Below are 24,542 nucleotides of genomic sequence, written 5' to 3'. Positions count from 1 at the left end.
CCATTTTAAACATAACAGTGTGTACATGTCCATTCCAAACTCCCCAATTATCCTTTCTTTCCATCCCCCCCACCCCTAGCAACCATGTTAGTTCTCTTAAGTCCGTGAGTCTCTTTGTTTTGTAAGTTCATTAGTATCATCTCTTTTTAGATTGCACATATAAGGGGTGTCATATGATATTTCTCCTTTCCTGACTCACTTCACTCAGTATGACAATCTCTAGGTCCATCCCGTGTTGCTGCAAATGACATTATTTCATTCCTTTTAATAGCTGCCTACCCTCACTTTAGAACATGGCTTAGCTGTCTTATCTTTCTGCAAACCTTCCAGGCTCTTTAGCTGAGACTAGAGACCTTTTCCATGAGATCCTACAGCCCTTAACTATTCTTGCAGTATTCCCATACTTCTTTATAATTTTTTTTTGCCTCCTCTCTTCCCACTGAGAAGAAAAATTGAATTTAAATTCTTCCTAATTAAAGAAATTAAACAGAAAGGAATAAGGTTCAGTCAGGTTGAGCTTTGGAGGGTCACACACCATTGTAATGTAATATTTAAGATTCTTTTCTCCCTGAAAACCAACTTTTAAAAAATCAAATATAGCTCATTTACAATGTTATGTTAGTTTCAGGTATATAGCAAAGTGATTCAGTTATACATACATATATACCTTTTTTGTTCAGATTCTTTTCCTTTCTACCTGAAAACCAATTTTTGCCCCCATTGGGAACTCATGGTCTAGTATATACTTTCCACTCTGGGTTGTAATTCTCTCTCTACATGTCTCCTTCATCAGAATAGGATCACCTTGAAAATTCATGTTTGCTTTTTTTTTTTTTACTGGAATATAATTGTTTTACAATGTTGTGTTAGTTTCTGCTGTACAATGAAGTGGATCAGCTATATGTATACATATAGCCCCTCTCTCTTGTGCTTCCCTCCCACCCTCACCTCCCCACCCATCTAGGTCCTCACAGAGCACTGAGCTGAGCTATCTGTGCTACACAGCAGGTTCCCACGAGCCATCTATTTTACACACGGAAGCAACCTAAATGTCTACTGACAGACGAATGGGTAAAGAAGACGTGGTGCGTATATGTGATGGAATATTACTTAGCCATAGAAAGGAAAGAAACTGGGTCACTTGCAGAGACGTGGATGGACCCAGAGTCTGTCATACAGAGCGAAGGAAAGCTGAAAGAGAAGACCAAGTATCATATGTTAACATATACGTGCTGGATCTAGAGACCCACTACAGAAGAACCCACATGCAGGACAGGAATAACGACGCAGATGAAGAGGACACAGCAGGGGAAGGAAGGATGGGCTGGGCTGGGAGATCAGGACTGACATATACACCAGCATGTGTAAAGTATTTTTCGTCCTCACGTGCCCAGAGCCTAGAACTATGCTTAGCATCACAGAGACTCCAGTAAGTGCCTGAACAAATGAGCAAAAGGACAAATACCCGTTAGCAGCCAGTTACAGGTTCCTAGCCTTGTGAGTCACCCTTCTGGCTGCTCCAAGGTCTAGTTTCCTTCTCCAAGGTGATGCAAACGCAATCAAGCTCATTCAAAGAGTGAGAATAAAGCCTGAGCTGCTGGAGTTAGCTGCAGGCTGCACTTCCAAATCCATCTGCCTTCTCGGGCAGCGGCCCAACTGGCAGCTGTACAGCCCTGCAGCTTGCGAAGAGGGTGATAACTGCCATTTATGCTCAGACCATTTTGGAGGTGGAAACCCTCCAAGATGCTCTCTCCTTGAGGCTGTTCCAGCTAAGAAAGGAGCAACTGGAGTGTTAAACCAGAACAGAAACTTTCTGAGAAGGAAGAATGTGGATCACCAGGAAGTTGCAAAGAGAGCCTAAACAGATGTTAATGATATTATAAACGGCTTCTATATCACAACAGAAGGTTTACCACTATTAATGAAAGACGTGAAAGGGGGCCAGCCAACTTGTTTGTTCTGCTCAGCTCCCTAGTTAAGGAAATTAATGGGACCATGGAACAGATGCAAAATTGCAGCATTACTTATCTGCAATGTTATTCCCGGGCTTCTTGAGTGCCGTCTGTTTAACAAAACGAGCACTATCTAGCTTGAATTCATCATGGCATCTGCTTATGTGGCCAAACAGGAGTCTTGGATTTGGGAGAGGGCCTTTGGAATGCATAAATATACAGGTCAAGCAAAGTTCACTTCAACTAAAAATGATGGAATTCATGTCATTGAGTATGGCTATATTTCTTGGAGGGGGACAGACCTGAGAAAATGAAGCATTTAAAAAATATCCTCTACAGCTGCCTGTACTGGTTTTTCTAGTAGTCATTTATGGATGGGAGAGCTGGACCATTAAGTAGGCTGAGTGCTGAAGAACTGATGCTTTTGAATTTGGTGCTTGGGAAGAATGTTGAGAGTCCTTTGGATAGTAAGGAGATCAAACCAGCAAATCCCAAAGGAAATCACCTCTGAATATTCATTGGAAGGACTGATGCAGAAGCTGAAGCTCCAATCCTTTGGCTGGTTGATACAAAGAGCCGATTCATTAGAAGAGACCTTAGTGCTGGGAAAGGTTTAGGGCAGGAGGAGAAGGGGATGACAGAAGATGAGATGGTTGGATGGCATCACCAACTCAATGGACATGAGTCTGAGCAAGCTCCAGGAGATGGTGATGGACAGGGAAGCCTGGTGTGCTGCAGTCCATGGTGCTGCAAAGAGCTGGACATGACTGAGTGACTGAACGACAACAATAATTGTGGAATTAAATGACGAAATCTGAAAAAGATTCATTTGTGAAACAACGGATTATGACAAGATTGCCATTGAATGCAATGAGAAAACGTCAATCTTTTCCATAAATAGTGCTGGTTAACTTAGAGATTCACATGAAAAAACAAACACTGTTCCAGGATAGGGAAACCTGGCGTCCATGAGGTCACAAAATGTTGGACGTGACTTAGCCACTGAACAACAGCTGCGTGACTGTTGTGTAGTCATGTGACCTGGCCTTATCAAAATAACGTTCCAAGGAATTGGTGAGTGTTTAAGAGTAGAATTTTAATTTCTTTGTTTATTTATTTGGCTGTGACTGGTCTTAGTTGTGGCGTGTGAGCTCTAGAGCACGTGGGCTCAGGAGTTAGGGTATGTGAGCTTAGCTGCTCTGTTGCACGTGGGATCTTAGTTCCCCAACCAGGGATTGAAACTGCATCCCCTGCAAGGCAAGGCATATTCTTAGCCACTGGACTATGAGGGGAGTTTGCTAAATTTCTTTATGTAAGTGATCATTTATAAGTCTCCAAATTAGGTTGTCTCATGACAGTGCTTCTCAAAGTATAGTTTTGGGACCAGTAATTTCAGCATTATTTGAGAATTTGTTAGCAATACCAATTCTCAGTTTTATCCCAGACCTGTAGGAATCTGAAACTTTGAGAGAGTGGGACCCAGTCACCAGTATTTCAGCAAGTCCTCTGGGTGATTGTGATGTTGACTTCAGTTTGAAAGCCATTACTGCTTTGAGATAAAGCAGAAACAAGGGAAGAGTATTAAAAAAAAAATCTATCAGGAGTTTTTTTCCTGCAGCCAGCCTCTTGCTCTACCACTGTTCCTTGCACAGCCAGGATCATTCTTGGTTGCTTATGATGGGGCATTCTGTTATTACAATCTACACTTGATGGGAAAAAAGCTGCTGAAAATTACTTTGCTGGCTTAACACTGATGAACTGAAAAAGTGAAAAATGAAAGGCCAAATCTTTGAAAGGCAGATTTAACTGGTACTAAGGCTATATTTGCATAAGACTCTATTTGGAAATGTGAAAAAGTCATTTGCTTTGGATAGGACAAGTTGCAGCCTGGAAATGTTTCTCTATGCAGATTAGAGCTGGTGAAGGGAAAATACTGAATTTATGGTCTCTAGAAACATGCTGTATGTTAGAAGTGAGGTGCTTTACATCAAGAGAGATATCATTAGCAGCTATGAGTTTGACTGGTACAAAGGCAGTGACACAAAGCAGACCCTTATAAATTATCTGGGAGGGATTTGGAAGCCCCCATCTATTTCTTGCTACAATTTCCCCCAAATTCTCTCTCAGAGCTCTAAACTCTCCCCTCTTCATACACATTTGGATCTAGATGCAGACAAGGCTATAGATTTTCTTTCAAAGGGGTTATTGCATCTTTGAGGTCTTGGTAATTAGGTAACAGCCGTTGTTTTACTGCTCAGACCCAGAAAAGCACCCATTGGCTCTGTGTTCCATCGCTCAGTTGTGTCTGCATCTTTGCGACCTCACTGACTTTATCTTGCCAGGCTTCTCTGTCCATAAGATTTTCCAGGCAAGAATACTGGAGTGGGTTGCCATTTCCTATTGTGCTTAAATATATCACCTCCTTTGATCCCTAGAACAGTCATGTGAAGGAGACATTCAATAGATGTTATGGATGAGGACACTAATACTCAGAGAAATTAATTTTCCCAAGTTCGCCAGCTTGTCACTTGTGAAGTCAGTCTAGTGTTCTTAGTCATTATATTCTACAGCTTCCCCCAGCCTGGGCTAGAAACAGAGTTAATCTGGACTCTCCTAAATGCATCTTCAATACTTCAGTAAGTGATTGCAACCGCTGGTCACTGACAAAATACTATGGCCTCATTCCTCTACTCTTTTGTCTTTTAATAGCTTCCCATTGGCTTCTGGGGTAAAATTCAAATTCCTTTTTTAAAAAAAAATTAACCTTAATAATTAACCTAATGTACTACTTCAACATATAATCTACCTAAATAAATTATTACTGATATATTCTATATTTTTTGTACTAAGTCTTGAAAAATTTAGTATGGAATTCTCCAGGCAAGAATACTGGAGTGAGTGTCCATTTCCTCCTCCAGGGGATCTTCCTGATCCAGGTACTGAATCCACAACTCCTGTGTCGGCAGGCGGATTCTTTACCAGTGAGCCACCTGGGAAGCCTATTTTATATTTACAGTGTCTCAATTTGGATGCTACATTTTCCACACTTAATAGGTGAAATGTAGTCCAATGGGAAAAAAATTGTGTTTAATGGAATAATATTTTATCTTGCTTTCATTTTAAAATTTAAACTAGGTTAGAAGGACCATAGTGATCTGGTTTCAGTGTATCTGTCTCCTCGCCTACTACTGAGTCCTTACACAAACTTTCTGCTTTAGGTGTATGTGCTACTAGGATGTGCCATGCTCTCTGACTTCCTTTGGTTCCTACTCTTCCTCTTGTTAATTGTTAATAACACGTCCCAAATACCTTCGAGATCAGGATTGCTAGAAACATTTACGTGAGCTCCCCAGTCTCAAATGGGTGCCTTCATATTCTCTTACCATTTTGTATGCACATGTAGAACATTCATCATACTGCTAATTACTTTCTTCTGTTTGTCTATAAGGTGGTAACTGATTTAAGGGCAGAGATTGTGTCCTTTTTAATCTAAGGACTGCCAGTCCCTAGTACCTTACAGACACTAGATAAATGCCAATGGCATGACTGAATGAGAAATGAACGCTTTAACAATGTTTGAAAATAGCTCTGTCATCTCCCTGGGTAAAGTGCAAGGCAGAACAACGAAACTGGTGCAGCTGGAAGACACTCTTACATTTTGAAGCAACATCTGTTAAACTCAAGTGCAGTATTACTAGTTTAGGAAGCCAAGTTATATCAAGTACGACTATAAATCTTCTGTAACTGATGACAGAACCAAGGATGGAGAGGAGCAGACAGTTAAGGAAAGAACTGGGGACTTCCTTGGTGTACAGTGGATAGAAATCTGCCTGCCAGTGCAGGGGAAGTGTGTTCGATCCCTGGTCTGGGAAGATTTTGCGTGTTGCGGGCAACTAAAGCCTGTATACCACAACTACTGGAGGCCTTGAGCTCTAGGACCCCCGAGAGCTACAACTAATGAGCCCCTGTGCCACAGCTACTGAAGTCCATGCCCCAGAGCCTGTGCTTTGCAACAAGAGAAGCCACTGGCATGAGCAGCTTGTGCACCACAACCAAGAGAAGCCCCCGATCACTGCACCTAGAGAAAGCCCACTTGCAGCAATGAAGATCCTGCTCAACCGAATAAAACAAGATAAATAAATAAACAAAAAGAGAACTGGAAGACTCTGGAAGTCTATGGGTATAGAAAGTCCAATATTCGTGTAAGTAATATTTTAGAGAGTGAAGAATATATACTGCATATTACCATTCTGATTCTAATTCAAATATTGAGACAAAGGATTGAGACAAATATTGAGACAATTTAAATCACCAGCTTAATTTCAATTAAGCACAGTGTCAAACTTTCAAAATCAGTGACTATTGTCATGAATAGTGCTTATTTTCCACTCATTTATATCTTGACCTAGGATCAGAACTAATGTGGGGAAACGCATTTCAGAATATAATAATAATAATAAAATAGTCCCAAGTTATTGAATACTGACTGTGCCAGTAAGTCTCTCAACAAGCCAGAGCAGCACCCCGAGGGGGGTATTATTTTGCACATATTACTGAAAGTACAACCAAATCTCAGGCAGGTTAAGTAATTTGCCCAGACTCATGCAGCTCGAATGCAGTAGAACTGAACTTTAAACACAGGTCTGATTTAAAAGTGTGCTCTTTATGACTATGTAGTAGGCCTTGAACTAGTCGACATCCAAGTTTTGCATTGAATAATCCCCTCCTTGCTTTGCTCTGAATAAAAAAGAACTTGGTTACTCAAATTATACTTGTATTCTCATGGTGGAAAAGGATATGGAAACACTCAAATTCTTCCAAATCAATGATCAGATGATAATGTTCAGTTAGTGGTCTGTTATAAAAATGTGAGTATAGGTTTCAGTACGCTGACTTGAGAAAATCTAGTTTGGGTAAATATCTCTTAACACCTATATTTACAGTCTTATTTTGGTTAGATGAATGGTTTTCAATGAAAGATTTTAAGATTTAAAAAATTGAAAACACTTATAAATTTTTAAAAAGTACCTAACAAGTATGATCCTTACCATAGTATTAGGCATAAGGATTGTAGGGGGAAAGAGCTAAAAGGGGGGAAAATGAGCCAAAGGAAAGAAGCAACTGAAGTAAGATGCGGATCTCCAAGTGCTCAGCTGTCTCTGAAACTTCTCAGTGTGTGTCTGCACTGCCTGGCTTTGGAACTGGGAACTCTGCCAGCCACAAACATCATACATATTCATCTCTGGCTTGGCTTCTGCACTCTGCAAGGAACGTAGCTAAGATCTGCTTAGCTTGGCAAATCATGTGAAATGGGTTTCTCCACAGGGTTTTGCCTCTTCACTAGGACAGAACCCAGCCTGATGCTGAAGGCTTTATCCTTCTTTTAAAACAAATCCTTCCCCAAAAGTACCATTGAGGTATGCTTGTTAGGAAAGAAATGCAAATGTTGGTGAGGAAAATCAGCTGCTTGTGAAATAACTAGAAGAAATCCATGCATATTTTTAAAGGTTCATTATAAAATATATTTGGATATAATTATCCTTACCAGTGGTACTGATGGATGTAACTACCAACTTGTTTTGGCTCTAAATAGTAATCACAAACACATGGCCTGATGTGACCGTGAACTCTGGATCTAGAGAATTAGATTCCAGGAGATTGCAGGACATTGACAACTGCTCGTTATTGGTTGGGATGAAATTATTCAGTAGAAACTCTCTTAACCATCTCCCTTTAACCAATTTACTGGATTCATTGTGAACTCTCCATCCTCTGTGTAAAATATACCGACCAATGCCATTGAATGATTCAGGATAATGCTTCCCTTCGTATCAATAGCACCCCATGTACCTCTGTTTCTGCTACCAACTGAGTCAAAGTGAAATGAAGTGAAGTCGCTCAGTCGTGTCCGACTCTTTGCGACCCCAGGCTGCTCCCAAGGGATTTTCCACGCAAGAGTACTGGAGTGGGTTGCCATTTCCTTCTCCAGAGGATTTTCTCCACCCGGGGAAGATCGAACCTGGGTCTTCCGCATTGTAGGCAGACACTTTACCATCTGAGCCATATATGTATACAACTGAGTCAAAAGCTTAACATTTAGAGTCAATTAGGTTTATTCCCAAGCCTGTTTCTGCCGGTTTCACTTGTTATTTCAACTGTATAATTTGATGAATCTTATATAACCTATGAAATATGAGTATATTGGAACTATGAAAAAGTCAAATGCTTTGGAAAGATTCAATAAGGGGGATTATTAGGCAAAATAATAATTAAATAGAGGGAAAACTTGAAAACATTAGGGAGATAAAAATCTAGTTGGAGTAAGCATTCAGATTGCTTTAAGTTATTTAAATTCTCACTGTATTAAAGCAAAATAACACAACCCCCCCCCTCCAAACCCAGAAATCTTAAACTGTGTATTGTAGGTATGACTTAGGTAAACAAGTTGAAAAATTTATAACTATAGTCAGCAGAAAGTGTTGGTTTCACCCATAAGATTGGTACATTTTTAATTCAAATGTTTATATTATAGATATATGTCACTTTTTAGAAATCCCCATGTTAGTTGACTCTTGTTTTGATTAGCTTGGGTTCTTATCCAAATCAGATAAAAGGGCATCTGCAGGGGGCTACTCAGATTACTGAGTCTTGGCCACAGCAGCATCAAAATGAAGTTTGCTAGAAATGATAGTCTCAGTCCCCACCTGGGGTTAGCGCTTAGGGACTGCGTTTTAACAAGGTCTTCAGGTGATCTGAGGCCTTCTCAAGTTTGAGAAGCCCTGCACCTCTGTATTCACACATTACTGGAAGCACTAAAATGGATATAGCCCTTTAAGAAAGCAACATGGCACAAGACTCATCAGGAATCATAAAAATTCCCTTTTTATTTTGACTCAGCCATCCTACTATTTAGGAATATTTCCTAAAGAAATAATTCAAAAGAAGAAAAGTTGAATAAAGATATCTACACATGAAAATATCCATTATTGTGCCACCTACAGTAATGAAACAAATGGGAGCAATCTAAGTGAGAAGAAAAGAAAGGTAAATAAATTATGGGCAGTAAATTAAAATAATAGCTGTTAAGGATTTGTAAAGTGGTACCATGTATATATAGCTACATAAAAAATAGAACATGCACTGAAGTTATTATTATGTAATATAACATCAACTAGCAAATGACTACTTCTATTCTATCAGAGTGGTATCAGGTGATGATTTACTTTTCATCTTTAAAAATTATTTTAATACAGCTGTAACATTTATATAATGTAAATATCTTAATTATATCATTAAAAAACCCTATTATTTAAAATTCAAACTACACTCTTAACGCCCAATTTAAAGACCCTCTTAACTATAGAAAACACTGCTGCAATGTCACTAGCCAGCTGTTGTATGTAAAACACCAAGATCTAATATCTTTGGTGACAGATGGGCAGTTAGAGAGATCAGTCTTAACTGCGGCGATCAATACCTGAATTATCTTCATCTTTGCGGATTTTGAGCTTCACCAGGTCTTCACACTGCTGGAGGATCTGAACTGCATCTTCCATGGAACAGTTGTCCAGTCGGATGTTATCTATGGCGAGTAACTTATCCCCAAGTTCCAAGGTTCCTGTTCTGTTAGTAAAGGCATAGCAAATGCATGCTTAATGATGAACACTTAACTAGGTTATTTAAAAGGCATTCAACATAAAGTAGCATTATGGTAGTCTTTAGGGGAAATATTCTTCAACTTCGAAAAAATGCATTTTATTGATATATCCCCTTTCTGCAGTCTTATTTTGGATGGTTGCTGTGACATTCAATTGCAGATTATTAAGAAACATTTTTATTTACTTTCTTTAATTAGATCAGGACAACCATTTAAGTGTCACTCAGGAATTCTGAGGTTCCCAGGAAGGTGTGTAATGAGCCTGGGTTTACACGGCCCAGGTGTCCTTACGCTTCTTTGCGTTGTTGCACCACCTTTGGTCCTTGGCAGTCCAGATATAGGAGAGGGTAGAGGGAGTGGGGGGAGTCAGGTGGGATGGACTTAGGGGAGGTCAGGGTTTTGGTGTCTCTGCATTTCCACCTGCACCAGGGAACTCACTGTGGCTGCAGTGGGGAGAAAAGGTGAACTGGAAAATGGACAGGGGGTCTCATACTGGTTAGGGACTGCTGCGGGTCTTGAAAGTTTTTAAGGTCTATCATGAGATGAGAAAAACAATGAGAATGTATATTTGCTCATAGGTGGTTCTATATGTATATGCACACATATTTGTAAGGAAGGTTATGTTTTGGTAAGAACCATCCTTTATGCATTATATCTATGACCCTGATTGCCAACAGCTTCCTAGTCTCCATTCATCCTTTCCTTCTTCTGGGTCATCCCCTAAAGATGCACATGCCAGACTCCCTGGGCACCACCCCTCCTCCCCTCCAGGGCTGGAAAATCACAACCAGAGCAAGGTGGAAAGGACAAGCAGATGTGCTTCTCCAGCCCTGTGTTGCCTGCCTACCTGCCAACTGCTGTATGAGAAACAAACTATTTATGAGTTTCCTTATCACACTATCTAAACCTATACCTATATACCTAAAGTAATGCCCTTCCTACTTTTTGAGTACTAAAATGTTCCTCTAATGAAATGACTGTAACAATAGATGAGATCTGTAAAATCCTTAACTGAAAAACAAAAAGAAAGTTAATAGTCTTACATCAATATTTCTAATCAATTAAAAATATTTTGATCTGTGAAATTGCAAGTTTGAGAGTCCTTGATTTTCAAGGTCAATGGATCAAATAGGAGACATACACATTGTTTGAGGCTCAATGGAGGATATTGGCTTGACTAGGGAGGACATTATAGGATCTAGTGAAACTCTCCCCCAAATCTATTATTTGCATTGAGGTGACTCTCATAATTGGGGCCACTTTCATTTTTTCAGCTGGAAGAGTGAAGGGTGGAAGATGATCAGTGAAGGAATGTCGATGTTGGACTCATGAAAGACCCTAAAAAGCATCTTTAGGTGATGGTTATCTGCACTAGGTGCAAAAATAAAGGGACATCGAGGAAAAGCTCTACATGCCATTGACATTAGGGATGTCAAATATGATCAATTAGTTGTGGCTGTCTGGAAAATACTGAGAGTACCATGGCCCATTAACAAGGTTGTCCCTTGTGTGGAAGAAGTCATTCCTGCTGTAATTAAGAAATACCCTGGGATGAACCAGTAAATCCATCTTTCTTACCTGTGTGCCACACTGCCTTTCTTGATATCTGATATAACCAGGGGGTCTCCTGGTTTTCTACTGGATGGTGCTGTAATAATGAGGATAGAACAGTCACACTTTTATATTCATGATTCACCCATTACTGTACAAGTCTCATTTTATAGCAACCATCAGTGCAAGCTCAATTTGTATGCAAAGCAAAGAGAATCAGTAAATGAATTTAAAAATATGCACATTATCCCTTCTTGATATAAAAATATGTTTGTGTTAAAGTACTTAGAAACTTGAAAATGCGAGCAAAGTTATTTAAAATTTGCAACTGGAGAAAGCAAGTGAAAAGCTGTCCATCAGGATTAAATCCGTTTCATTCTGTGATTCTCAGCAGAGTGAAGAGTCCAACAGTACACTATTAAAAGCAATTAGGGGCTCCCCATGGACAGGGGAGCCTGGTGGGCTGCAGTCCATGGGGCTGCGAAGAGTCGGACACAACTGAGCGACTTCACTTTCACTTTTCACTTTCATGCATTGGAGAAGGAAATGGCAACCCACTCCAGTGTTCTTGCCTGGAGAATCCCAGGGACAGGGGAGCCTGGTGGGCTGCCGTCCATGGGGTCACACAGAGTCGGACACGACTGAAGTGACTTAGCAGCAGCAGCAGCTTGATGATACTTACATGTAATCCCTTCTCCCACCACTTTTTTCACTCCTCACCAGTGAGGAGATGCCACTCTTTTATGGGACCCTGTCATACTACTCAAGTGTACTGTGTGGAAAGTGGGTGAGAATCACTGATGTAAATTTTTTTTTCCCCAGAAGGAAATCTTCTGCTAGACAGACTGTAAATCCTAAAGTTTTGTTCACAAATTCATATCTAGAGTGCTCCGAAAATGTTCAGAAACGTGAACTGATTCTACATGTGTTTATATACATTCATAGTCTAAACATGTACTTTTATTGAGTTTAAAACTATTATTCTGCACAGGGGTCAGTTATGGGCTTATAACCTTTCTTATGAATATTTCCATTTGGTGATAATGAAATAATAGTAATGAAAAGTAATTAGGAATTAGTCTTAGAATTAATCCTCAAAATGAATTATAGTACATGTAAGAACAAAAGTATCATCTTGACCTAGAAAATTTACATTTAATTTAGGAATTCGATGATTAAAATGAACCATACCAACATTTGTAAACAACAATATGCCTCCAAGAGGAGATGTTTTGCCAACACTGAAGCCTGGAGTGATTTCCTTTTAAGGATCATTAAAAGGTCCCTAAAGTAAGATTTTATTATAAACAGTCTGATCACCCCATAATAATCATAGAACCATATTATATCCCATAATCCCATATGAATCCCAGGAAAACGTTTATGCACAAGAACAGATGGTTTAATATCTCAACACATCATTGCAAGAAAAAGCAAACACATATACCAATACCTTACCCACTGTCTGAGTTAGTCCACAGTAAATGTTAATGGGACTTCATCCAATCATTATTCTTAGCTTCTAGCAAAGAATGCAAAACATTCTGTTCACTATAATTAATTCATGATTTAAACCTCTACTCAACGATTTGCTATAATTTCACCAGAGAAATATAAACACTCAGCAGTTTTACTCATGTTATATTTCAGAACAGCAAATTGTTCTGGGCATAGAGCACACAAAAAAAAACTTTGACCAGTAAATACAGCTTTCCTACCATCTGGCAATGAATTTACACAGTATTTTCCCAAGCTTTAGTGACCATCAAAGAGTATCTGATATTTCCTTTGGTTTTTAAAAAAATTCATGGTCCATTGAAATGGGCTAAAACAAAACAATAGTATAGGCAACAAAACACATCAAACTCATCTCTGTCATCGTTCTAACAGAGGAAAATAACACTGACCTCTGGACAAACCCACACAGCTTTGCAGAGAGGTTTGAAACTTCAAATGATCTACAGACATTGGAGAAGGCAATGGCACCCCACTCTAGTACTCTTGCCTGGAAAATCCCATGGACGGAGGAGCCTAGAAGGCTGCAGTCCATGGGGTCGCTAGGAGTCAGACACGACTGAGCGACTTCACTTTCACTTTTTACTTTCATGCACCGGAGAAGGAAATGGCAACCCACTCCAGTGTTCTTGCCTAGAGAATCCCAGGGACGGCGGAGCCTGGTGGGCTGCCATCTATGGGGTCTCACAGAGTCAGACACAACTGAAGTGACTTAGCAGCAGCAGCATGTATGGCAGCCATTTCACGTTTACTACCTTCTTCTGTTTCTCTTTTAATCAAGTTCAAACTTGAGGTTTGAAAGGTTCATCAGAGTGGATGGCCACTGGAGTGATGAAACTGAACCCAGAAGTGGGTCCAAATCTGTAAGAGCCCCTGACACTGTCACTCCCATGCTTACTGTGCCCATTTAAAGGTGGCCATGGATTTGGGCTTTGAGGGCTCAGCCATGGTTTGCACACCCTAGCACCACGTTTTTTCTTTTTAAAAACTTTTATTGAAGTACAGTTGATTTACAATGTTGTATTAATGTCTGCTATACAGCAAACTGATTCAGTTATACATATATGCACATTTTTTCTTAATATTCCTTTCCATATGGCTTATCACAGGTTGTTGAATATTGTTCCCTGGGCTATACAGTAGGACCTAGTTTATTCATCCTATATATGAAAGCTTACATCTGCTAACCCCAGCCTCCCATTCTATCCCTTCCCCAGCCCTCTCCTCACTCAGCAACGACCAGTCTGTTCTCTATGTCCCTGAGTCTGTTTCTGTTTCATAATAGGTTCATTTGTATCATATTCTAGATTCTATATATAAAGTGATATTGGGCTTTCCAGGTGGCACTAGTGTTAAAGAACCTGCCTGCCAAAGTGGGTTAGGCTTAAGACATGCTGGTTCGATCTCTGGGTGGGGAAGGTTCCCTGGAGAAGGGAATGGCAATCAATTCCAGTATTCTTGCCTGGAGAATCCCATGGACAGAGGAGCCTGGCGGGGTACAGTTCATAAGGTCACACAGAGTCGGACATGACTGAAGCGACTTAGCACGGCACATGAAGTGATATCATATCGGTTCAGTTCAGTCCCTCAGTTGTGTCCAGCTCTTTGTGATCCCATGGACTGCAGCATGCCAAGCTTCCCTGTCCATCACCAACTCCCAGAACTTGCTCAAACTCATGTCCATTGAGTCAGTGACGCCATCCAACAATCTCATCTGTCTTTCTTGGCCCATGGAAGCCAACCAAAATCTAAGCTTTTACAAGGTTATGAATCAAAATACTAAGGACAACCAGTCACGAGCAGCCAACTAGGTTTTATAGCCAATCAAACCATTTCCTTTCTTTGCCTCTATTCTTCCTGTATATGTCTATCTCTGGACTCCTGTTCGGAAAGCATTCCTAACTACTTCTGGTTTGACACTATAACATATGAATCAAGTTTTTGCTCAAATAGACTTAAAAAAATTTTAATATGCCTTATTTTATCTTTTAACACTTCCCTCTTGCATCCTTGAAGCCCTTGCCTCCTGAATCCAATTCTCCCTCCTTCTGGCTTTACTCTTTTGGTGATTGGTACACAGAGGAGCCCGGAGGGCTACAGTCCATGGGGTCACAGAATAGTCAGACATGGCTTAGGGACTAAACAACAACAACCCATTCTCTAATAGCTTCCTGAGGAAGAGCACAGGGGAGGAGAGTATTTTGAATCCTTCATAGTTGTCTTTGCTTTACTTTCAAATTTGCTAGATGGTGAATTCTAGGCTAGAAATTCCTTTTCTGCAGAACTTTGAAGGCACTCTTCCATTGGTTTCTAGACTCCAGAGTTGCTATGGGTTGAGAGGCCTGCTGTCATTTTGGCTGTTGTTGTTGTTCAGTCATTCAGTTATGTCCAACTCTTTGTAACCCATGGACTGAAGCACGCCAGGCTGGACAATAAAAAAGGCTGAGCACCAGGCTTTCCTGTCCTTCATTATCTCCCAGAGTGTGCTCAACCTTTATTACTGTCCAGCTCTCACGTCCCTACATAACTACTGGAAAAACCATCAGTTCAGTTCAGTCGCTTAGTCGTGCCCGACTCTTTGCGACCCTATGAACTGCAGCATGCCAGGCCTCCCTGTCCATCACCAACTCCCAGAGTTCACCCAAACCCATGTCCATTGAGTCGGTGATGCCATCCAGCCATCTCATCTTCTGTCAGCCCCTTCTCCTCCTGCCCTCAATCTTTTCCAGCATCAGGGTCTTTTCAAATGAGTCAGCTCTTCGCATGAGGTGGCCAAAGTATTGGAGTTTCAGCTTCAGCATCAGTCCTTCCAATGAACACCCAGGACTGATCTCCTTCAGAATGGACTGGTTGGATCTCCTTGTAGTCCAGGGGACTCTCAAGAGTCTTCTCCAACACCACAGTTCAAAAGCATCGATTCTTCGGCGCTCAGCTTTCTTTATAGTCCAACTCTCACATCCATACATGACCACTGGAAAAACCATAGCCTTGACTAGACGGACCTTTGTTGACAAAGTAATGTCTCTGCTTTTCAATATGCTATCTAGGTTGGTCATAACTTTCCTTCCAAGGAGTAAGCGTCTTTTAATTTCATGGCTGCAATCACCATCTGCAGTGATTTTGGAACCCAGAAAAACAAAGTCAGCCACTGTTTCCACTGTTTCCCCATCTATTTGCCATGAAATCATGGGGTTGGATGCCATGATCTTTGTTTTCTGAATGTTGAGCTTTAAGCCAACTTTTTCACTCTCCACTTTCACTTTCATCAAGAGGCTCTTTAGTTCTTCTTCACTTTCTGCCATAAGGGTGGTGTCATCTGCATATCTGAGGTTATTGATATTTCTCCCAGCAATCTTGATTCCAGCTTGTGCTTCTTTCAGCCCAGCGTTTCTCATGATGTACTCTGCATATAAGTTAAATAAGCTGGGTGACAATATACAGCTTTGACGTACTCCTTTCCAAGTTTGGAACCACTCCATTGTTCCATGTCCAGTTCTAACTGTTACTTCTTGACCTATATACAGGTTTCCCAGGAGGCAGGCAAGGTGGTCTGGTATTCCCATCTCTTTATTTATTGTGTTCTGATACACTGTGCGAAAACATCCCCCACCCCCAACCCCTGACCCTGGAAGCCTGTAGGATTGTCTTTTTCTCCCAGTGTTTTCAAATCTCATGATGACATGCCTTGGAGTGGGTCTGTTTTCATCCATCTTTCTGGAAACTTGTATCCACCAATTCTAGAAAACTTATGATAATATTTCCTTTTTTTTTTTCCTTCAATTTTTGGCCACATCACTGGGTATATGGGATCTTAACTCCCTGACCAGGGATCAAACCTACACTCCCTAAAGTGGAAGTGCAGAATCTGAACCGCTAGACCGCCAGGGTAGTCTCTGACAGTATATCCTTGTACTTTTGTCTCCTCTTTCTTTTCGTAATGCCCATTATTTGGATATTGTGTTATTTGGGCTCATTTTGTATAATTTTCCTGTCCTTCATTATTTGCTGTTTCGTCCTAATTTCTAGAAATCTTCAACATTATTATCCAATATTTCTGTTGAACTTCTTTATCTCTGCCATATTCTTACTTTTTAAGAGCTGTTTGTTCCTGTCTAGTGGCTACTGATTAACAGTATTCAGTGCCCCCCATCCATGGATACAGATGATGTTAATGAGTGTTTTTTTGTTTTCTTTTTTAAAGTTTTCTTCTTCTTGCATGTGCTGTTTCTGTGTTTCCTCTTTGTTTTTGGTGATAGTCTTGCATCTTAGATTCTTTCTTCCAAGTGTTTGTGTTTTCCTTAGCTGTCTGCTCACATTACAGATGTGGCCCTGCACAGTGGCTGTTTGAAAGCCTGGTGCTCCAGAGTGGGGCTCCTGGAGTAACAGTCACTCTAGAGTCCTGGCCAGATTGTCTCTTTGGGTCAGATGGCCTTGGTTCTTCCTTCTGCTCAGAGGGGATTAAGCCTGGCTACCTGGCTTCTTAGAGCTTCAGGGAGAAGAATAGCAGCCTCTGCATTCAGTGTTTCACTGGATCTCTGCCTTCAGAGCAGGACTGGGACACTCAGCTATGCCTCTCCATCCAGAGACCCTCCCGTTCACGTTTTCAAGAGGATAAAACTGGGCTTGCCAGGAATGGGAGGGATGGTTGGTGGTTCTGAGTCGGGGAAGGCATCTAAGGGACTCATTCATTCTTTTCATTTTTTAAGACTTTTTTTTTTTTTTTGATGTGGACCATTTTAAAAGTCTTTATTGAATTTGTTACCATACTGTTTCTGTTTTATGCTTTGGTTTTTTGGCCGCAAGGTATGTGGAATCTTAGCTCCCTGACCAGGGACTCGACCTGCACCCTTTGCACCGGAAGGAGATGTCTTAAGCATTGGACCACCAGGGAAGTCCTGGGACTCACTGATTCTTGACAGAGGTTCAGTCAGTCCCCTTGTCTTCTTAGCTCTCCCATCCTGATTCCACCACTCAGACTTGTCGGGAGTTCAGAACGCAAGTCAGGTTCATTGTCAGCTTTTCCTTCTGCTTCTTTAATCTTTTTCCATCTTCTTTGCCACTTTCAAATTTGGTTGTTGTTATTCTCTATTTTTCATTTCCCCTCCACCTTATGGGTTTTTGCCTCTTGAAAAAGCTTACAGTGCCATTTTAAAATGAAGATATGGGTAGGAACACAGCTAAATGCATGTGGTCAAGCTCTCATCTATTGACTCCTCAAGTTTTAAAATCACTGGTTGTCTGTCACTGTCAGAAAGAAACTGGTTTTTACAGTGACTGCGGCTTCTCAAACAGTTGTTGGAAGAGGTAGAAAATGATAGTTCCTATCTTTTGTTTAAAATACTTTTTCTGTATCTGAAGATAGGTGAAATATCTTGAAGTCCGAAGCTAATTAAACGTGAATCATTCCAAGAGCATTCTATAATGTCTAGTCATTCATGGGACTTACTCTGCTAGTCAAAGGACTTCATACAAAGGGCCTGATAAACTGTCCAAACTACAATGGAGATGAAATCACACACACACACACACACTCACACAATCATTCAGTTTTACTTTCATTATAATCATATATTCAAATACATTAAAATATATACTACCTAACAAGTAAAACAAGTTGTTTGATTGGAGATGGAGCAGTGAGGAGAATTTTTAGCAAAATTGGCCAAAAAACATGAACTTTCTCTTCTAAATACATTTGAAATTTAAGGTAAAAATGACAGATTTATTGTGCTTGTTAGAAAGGCTGCTTTATGATTTTACAAAAAATAAAGCAAGCCTTTGCTCCTACAAACACTCCAGTCACCTAAAAAGGAAAGTTGACAAATTAACTGTGCTCCCCAAATGCTGTCTTTTGCTTTTGTGATTTAGGATCCAGGAAGATTCATCAATCAGAGGGCGACAGGGATGAGTGGTAGTCTGACAGCACAGCCAATGTGAAGTCAAACAGAAAGGGTTTAAATCCCTGTTTGGCCTTTTATTAGCTCTGGGTCTTTGGGCAGGTTATCTGGCTGAGTCTTACCTTCCTCTTTGTAAAATGGGCACAGATGTTATAAGGCCACTTTCAGGATGAAATGAAAAAACACACATAAACTATGTACTGCCATGCCTGGTCCAAAGCAGATAAAACTCTTATGCAATAAAACCTCAAAAGAAAACATCCATACCAAAAGGTCTTTACTGACAACCAGACATGGCAGAGACAACCAGAGATCTCTGACTTGAAGGGCAGGTGCGCTGTGTTGAAATCTGGTTTCTGATTGGCTGAGGTGTCAGAGCTTCGGGATGCTGCTTTGGGTCCCAAACTGCGCCCTTCTGCTAGGCTGTTCTGCTTTATTTGCCATTATAAATGACTCCATATTATAGCAATAACATCAATAAAAGTAATGCCTGATGCTAATGTGCTATGAATGTCTCATCAGGAACTTAAGAAAATTAGTCTGAAACTGCTCACCATATCCAAACTCAGAGGGACTCATTTCTCAGTCAATTAGGTATGAAGAGTGAGCCTTCAGCCAAGTGAGAAGGGTCTGAAGGCATGTCTCCCAAGAAGGAGGCCTGCTTCCCACTACTCAGAGCTTTCACAAGATGCAGATACAGGAAGAGGACTTTGTATAAAGATAGTGAGAAACACCCATGAACCCCTGCAGTGCCTTAGTTTTCCTACCATGCCTACGTAACTGTACGACAGGACCGTCCTTTGATTTCCTATTCAGGTAGGATAATTATGATCAGCACTAAATTTTGTGAGGTAGTGATTTGTTTAAAATATTTCATGAGGTTCTATGAGGAAAAGAAATATTGATTATTATAATAAGTAACATTCATTACGGTTCACAATGTATTCTGGGTACCTTACATGTAGCAACTTATTTAATCTTCACAATAATGCTACAGAGAATGTACTGAGTACTCCCTGTTATAGACAAAGAAACTCAGTACAGAGAGGTCAAGAGGGCTGGAAAGTGGGGCACTTGGGGCTCTGAGTCCTTGCTAGTCATCATTTTCTACATTCTCGCTTTTTCAGTTCACGCAGTAGCCTCGGCATATACGTTTGCATCCCTCATCTCCCTCAGAGGCTCCTGTCCTGGAGTGCACACGGGTTAGAACAACACTGTGTCCAGACAGACTCCTCATTCACCCCCTCAACAAAGACAGGAGTTAAACAAGCACCTTGTGTGTGCCAGGAACTGTGCTAGACCCTCAAGAATTTGCTATTCCATAACAAGGAAATGGATCCCGTTTTTTCCTTTAGCAAATTCTGCTTTCTCAACTGGCAAAATCTGAGTATTTTCTACAGGAAGACACAAACTCAGGATGGTGATGATTTGTTGTGTAAATGGAGCTGGAGCTCTGGAAGGGCTGATAGGCATTCTCCATCCAGGAATAGCACAGGACTTTAGCTTCCATGAATAGCTTTAGTTCACCACTGTTAACCGTGAATAGCTTTAGCTCACAGCTGCTAAAATTCAGGAAGTTCTTGTGTGGGTTTTGGGTTTTTTTCCATGACTGGTATTAAAATCAGTTTTAGTAAGAAGTAATAATTAGTACATATATAACATCATCATAAAGTATAATTTTATATGATTCTCTATGTAAAAAAAAAATATTTTGTAGGTGTGTGTACATGGCCACACCTGAAACAAACTGAACATGAAAAGTACTGACTTAAAAAAAGAATTTATCACAGGATTAGTTTTTGAAGGGATACTCTCCTTTATAGTTAAATTATATTTTAATGTATATTAACTTTTAAGAATAAATCTACTGTAAGTTGCCACATGATCCTGCAGTCCTACTCTTGGGCATGTATCTGGGCAAAACTCTAATTCGAAAAGATACATCCCTATGTTCATAGCAGCACTAATAACCAAGACATGGAAACAACCTCAATGACCACTGATGGATGAATGGATAAAGAGGATGTGGTGTATATACACAATGGGATATTGCTGCTGCTGCTAAGTCGCTTGGGTCGTGTCTGACTCTGTGCGACCCCATAGACGGCAGCCCACCAGGCTCCCCCATCCCTGGGATTCTCCAGGCAAGAACACTGGGGTGGGTTGCCATTTCCTTCTCCAGTGCAGGAAAGTGAAAAGTGAAAGTGAAGTCGTTCAGTTGTGTCCGACTCTTTGCAACCCCATGGACTGCAGCCTACCAGGCTCCCCTGCCCATGAATACTACTCAACCATAAATAAGAACAAAATAATGCCATTTGCAGCTACATGGATGGACCTAGACCTTATCATATTAAGTGCAGTAAGTCAGAAAGAGAAAGCAAATACCACATGATATCTCTCATATGTAGAATCTAAAATACGACACAAATGAACTTATCGATGAAACAGACTCAAAAATGTGGAGAACATACTTGTGCTTGCCAAGGGCAGTGGGGGCTGGGGGAGGGGTGGATGGGGAGTTTGGGATTAGCAGGTGCAGACTATTACATACAGAATGGGTAAACAACAAGGCACTGCTGTATAGCACTGGACACTATATTCAATACCCTGTGATAAACCATAACGGAAAAGAAAAATTAATTAAGTTGCTCTTCAGAAAAAGAATAAATCTACTGCATTAAAAAAGACCATTCTCTTCAGTAAAATTTGAGAGTAAAATAGAGAGTAAAATAACAGTGTGTCAAAACACGCGGTAACAGAAGCTTCCGAGGAGTAGGTGTCTTCTGTATGTACACCAGTAGTGAGCACTTCTAAGACTCGAAACAGCCTGGGCCTCAGCACTCAGTGTCTTTGCTGAATGAAGGAGGGGAGGAAAGACCGTGGTGAAGGCAGGGCCTCAGCATGCAGCCAGCAAGCTATACACTGCCCAGCTCCCAGGAGTACCACTTTCATGGCTAATTAGATGGACTGAATGAATGGAATGGAATAAACACAATAAATGAGAGCAGGGTTAAAGTTACATGTGGGTTGCAGAAGCCACCCACAGCCCCAGGTATTTTTAGAGTAGTAAGTTCTGATGAACTCTCTCTCATTCTCAGCAAGCACAGCTGTTGACAGACAACGGCACACCATCTTTGCTTCGTAATGAATAAACTGAGGCGTTAGTGACCCAAGGAAAAGCACAAATGACTTTAGCGGCACCTAGAACAGGTCTGGAGTCTCCGAAATCCTCTTTCATCTTTCTGCTTATGCTACAGAGACACAACACATACATCAGTCCTCCTTTTCTCTCCATTTAAGGGGACTGGGGGAGATATAGGCCCCCATATATATGGCTTATTGGTCTTAACATTGATTCCGTATTACAGTAGCGCTATTTCTGGTGCTGCGTGCATTAGGTATGGGTGATTTATCACTTATTAAGAAGGCTTCCTTTTCAGTGTTAAATTTATACTGTTAGCATTGACTTGGACAGATCCCATTTCATGCGGCCATTTGAGAGCTCTTTGTTTTTGCCTTAGCCACTGATGTAAACGCTATCTGACAGAGCACAGTGAGGTGCCTTTATCGAACCCCATCACGCTCTCCGGTGCGGACACCCCTTGGTCACATATGTTGCTTCTAAGTCTCCTTTGGTCTTCATGACATAATCATTCCCTTCATTTTCTTGGAGCATTTATGGATGGACTTAGCTTATGGATATTAAAAGCACAGAAACCTCAATTTCCATTCTATAGAATTCCAGTGGGGCTGAAATTTTTGAAGTTGTTTTACCAAAGCAGTTATAAATCTAGAGTCTGAGAAAAAGAGGGAATTAAACACATTTATATGTTCTGCTTTTCTTTTTGGCTTGGTTACCCAGGCACCTTGTGCTATGGAGGAATTCAGGAAGTTACTGAAGAAAACGACAAGATTTTACTCTTGCAAATGGATTATAGATACATAGTGGACAGATGGAAAGATAGTCTCAATAGATTATTGTGAAAACAATCTGCAATATACTAAAATATAGAGAGCCTCTATGCCTTCATATGCTCATGTAATTATTCATGTGGTGTGTGTGAGTCACATATTATTGGGTACTTACTGTTTGCCAGGGGCTACATCAGGTATATAAATATGTTATTTTATTTAATACTTTGAATAATTTACAAAATTAGGGTATTTTGCAGATATCCTTATTTCCATTCAATAGGGGAAGAAATCTAAGACTGAAGAAACCTAGCAGCTTGCCCCATTCACACGGCTATTAAGTTTTGGCGAGTGAGTGGCTGGCTCCACGCTTTTGCATCATTAGGTGAAACTTGGCAATGATGCTTAAGATGCTGGCCACACCTGTAAACCATTTGACAAGACAACTTTCTAAATTCTAAATTTAAAAAAAAGTCACTTCTACTTACAGCTTATGGTTATTCCAAGTTCCACATTGTGTTTCTTAGGGAGCTTTACGTGAAATGTTCCACTACTGGGGATGACAGACTCTGTAATTTCAAAACAAGAAAGAAGGTGTTTATAGAAGATGAGGAAGAATGGAGCCGCAATCAATGATAAGGCATCAGGAATACTTGTATCGTCATCATCTGTAGTTAAAGCTGTGAGAACCGATGTAAAATCCTGATAAACTAAGCTTCTGGTAAAGAACAGACATCCTACCCACAGGCAACAGTGTGTAATTCACAGTAACAATCGAGTTCAATATCTCTTAAGTGTGATTCAGATAGCATCTCATCAAATTTACCTAGAAAGCAAGTTAAAAATATAGATTTCTGAAACATCCCAGATCTATGGAATCAGAATTGCTGAAGATAAAGACTAGAAATCTACATTTCAAACATATTCTCCAGGTAATTCTTAGGTATAGTAAAGTTGAGGATCTCTTTTTTCCCCAACTTTATTTTTTCCAGAGTTTATTATTGAGCAGATTTTATTCTCTGGGCTCCAAAATCACTGCAGATAGTGACGGCAGCCATGAAATTAAGACACGCTTGCTCCTGTGAAGAAAAGTCATGACAAACCTAGACAGCATATCACAAAGCAGAGACATCACTTTGCGACAAAGGTCACTATAGTCAAAACTGTGGTTTTTCTAGCAGTTCATGCACGGATGTGGGAGTTGGACCATAAAAAAGGTGGAGCGCCAAAGAATTGATGCGTTCGAATGGTGGTGTTGGAGAAGACTATTGAGAATCCCTTGGACAGCAAGGAGATCAAACCAGTCAATCAGTCCTAAAGGAAATCAACCCTGAATATTCATTGGAAGGACTGGCGCTAAAGCTGAAGCTCCAATACTTTGGTTGCCTGATGCGAACAGCCAACTTGTTGGAAAAGACCTTGATCCTGGGAAAGATTGAGGGCAAGAGGAGAAGGGGGTGACAGAAGATGAGATAGTTGTATAGCATCACTGACTCAATGGACATGAGTTTGAGCAAACTCTGAGAGATAGTGAAGGACAGGGAAGCTTGATGTGCTGCAGTTTATGGGGCTGCAAAGAGTTGGACATGACTTAGTGACTGAATGACAACAATTATTCAGCAGGTTTTTTGTTTGTTTTTCCATTCAGGGCTGGCAGTAATAGATTTCAGGAAAGACTTCAGTTAGCTGTGATGGCTATTGACATGGAGGAGGTGGGAGGTACCTTAATTTGTAAGGTCAGTGGGTAAAAAGAACACTTAAAAGCGCAGTAGTAGGATTGATATGCAAAATATCTCACAACCAGAATGGTCTTGACCACAACCAACTGGACTGAATGCTGAGCACAGAGTTGAAACAGGGGGACCCAAGAGGTCCCAGCTGCACCAAAGATGACCCTACTTTCTGGATCATGTGGTGGATTCAGAGAAGAGGAGGAGAATAGGGAGTGCTGGAACAGAGCGAAGGTGAGTTCAGATGTTGGCCAAGCAACAGAGACGTGAGCTAGCCTAGCAGTAGAGAGGAAAGCACTGTGTACTACTTGACTCTCAACCCTGTAAA

At 40.6% G+C, this 24,542-nt stretch overlaps 1 protein-coding gene across 11 annotated transcripts in view; it reads right to left on the bottom strand.

Moving 5' to 3' along the window:
* Positions 1-24,542, bottom strand: part of GRIP1 (glutamate receptor interacting protein 1) — a 762,378-nt gene that overhangs the window by 66,167 nt on the left and 671,669 nt on the right. For all 11 annotated transcript variants that reach the window (XM_069584696.1, XM_069584697.1, XM_069584701.1 and 8 more), the window contains 3 exons: positions 22,973-23,053; positions 11,188-11,257; positions 9,430-9,575 (listed from right to left, as the gene is read on the bottom strand). In XM_069584696.1, the coding sequence (XP_069440797.1) occupies positions 9,430-9,575; positions 11,188-11,257; positions 22,973-23,053 (297 nt within the window). The remainder of the gene's footprint in view (positions 1-9,429; positions 9,576-11,187; positions 11,258-22,972; positions 23,054-24,542) is intronic.

Source organism: Ovis canadensis, chromosome 3, assembly GCF_042477335.2.
Source record: "Ovis canadensis isolate MfBH-ARS-UI-01 breed Bighorn chromosome 3, ARS-UI_OviCan_v2, whole genome shotgun sequence".
NCBI lineage: Eukaryota > Metazoa > Chordata > Mammalia > Artiodactyla > Bovidae > Ovis > Ovis canadensis.
This window is presented reverse-complemented; position numbering and strand designations above follow the sequence as displayed.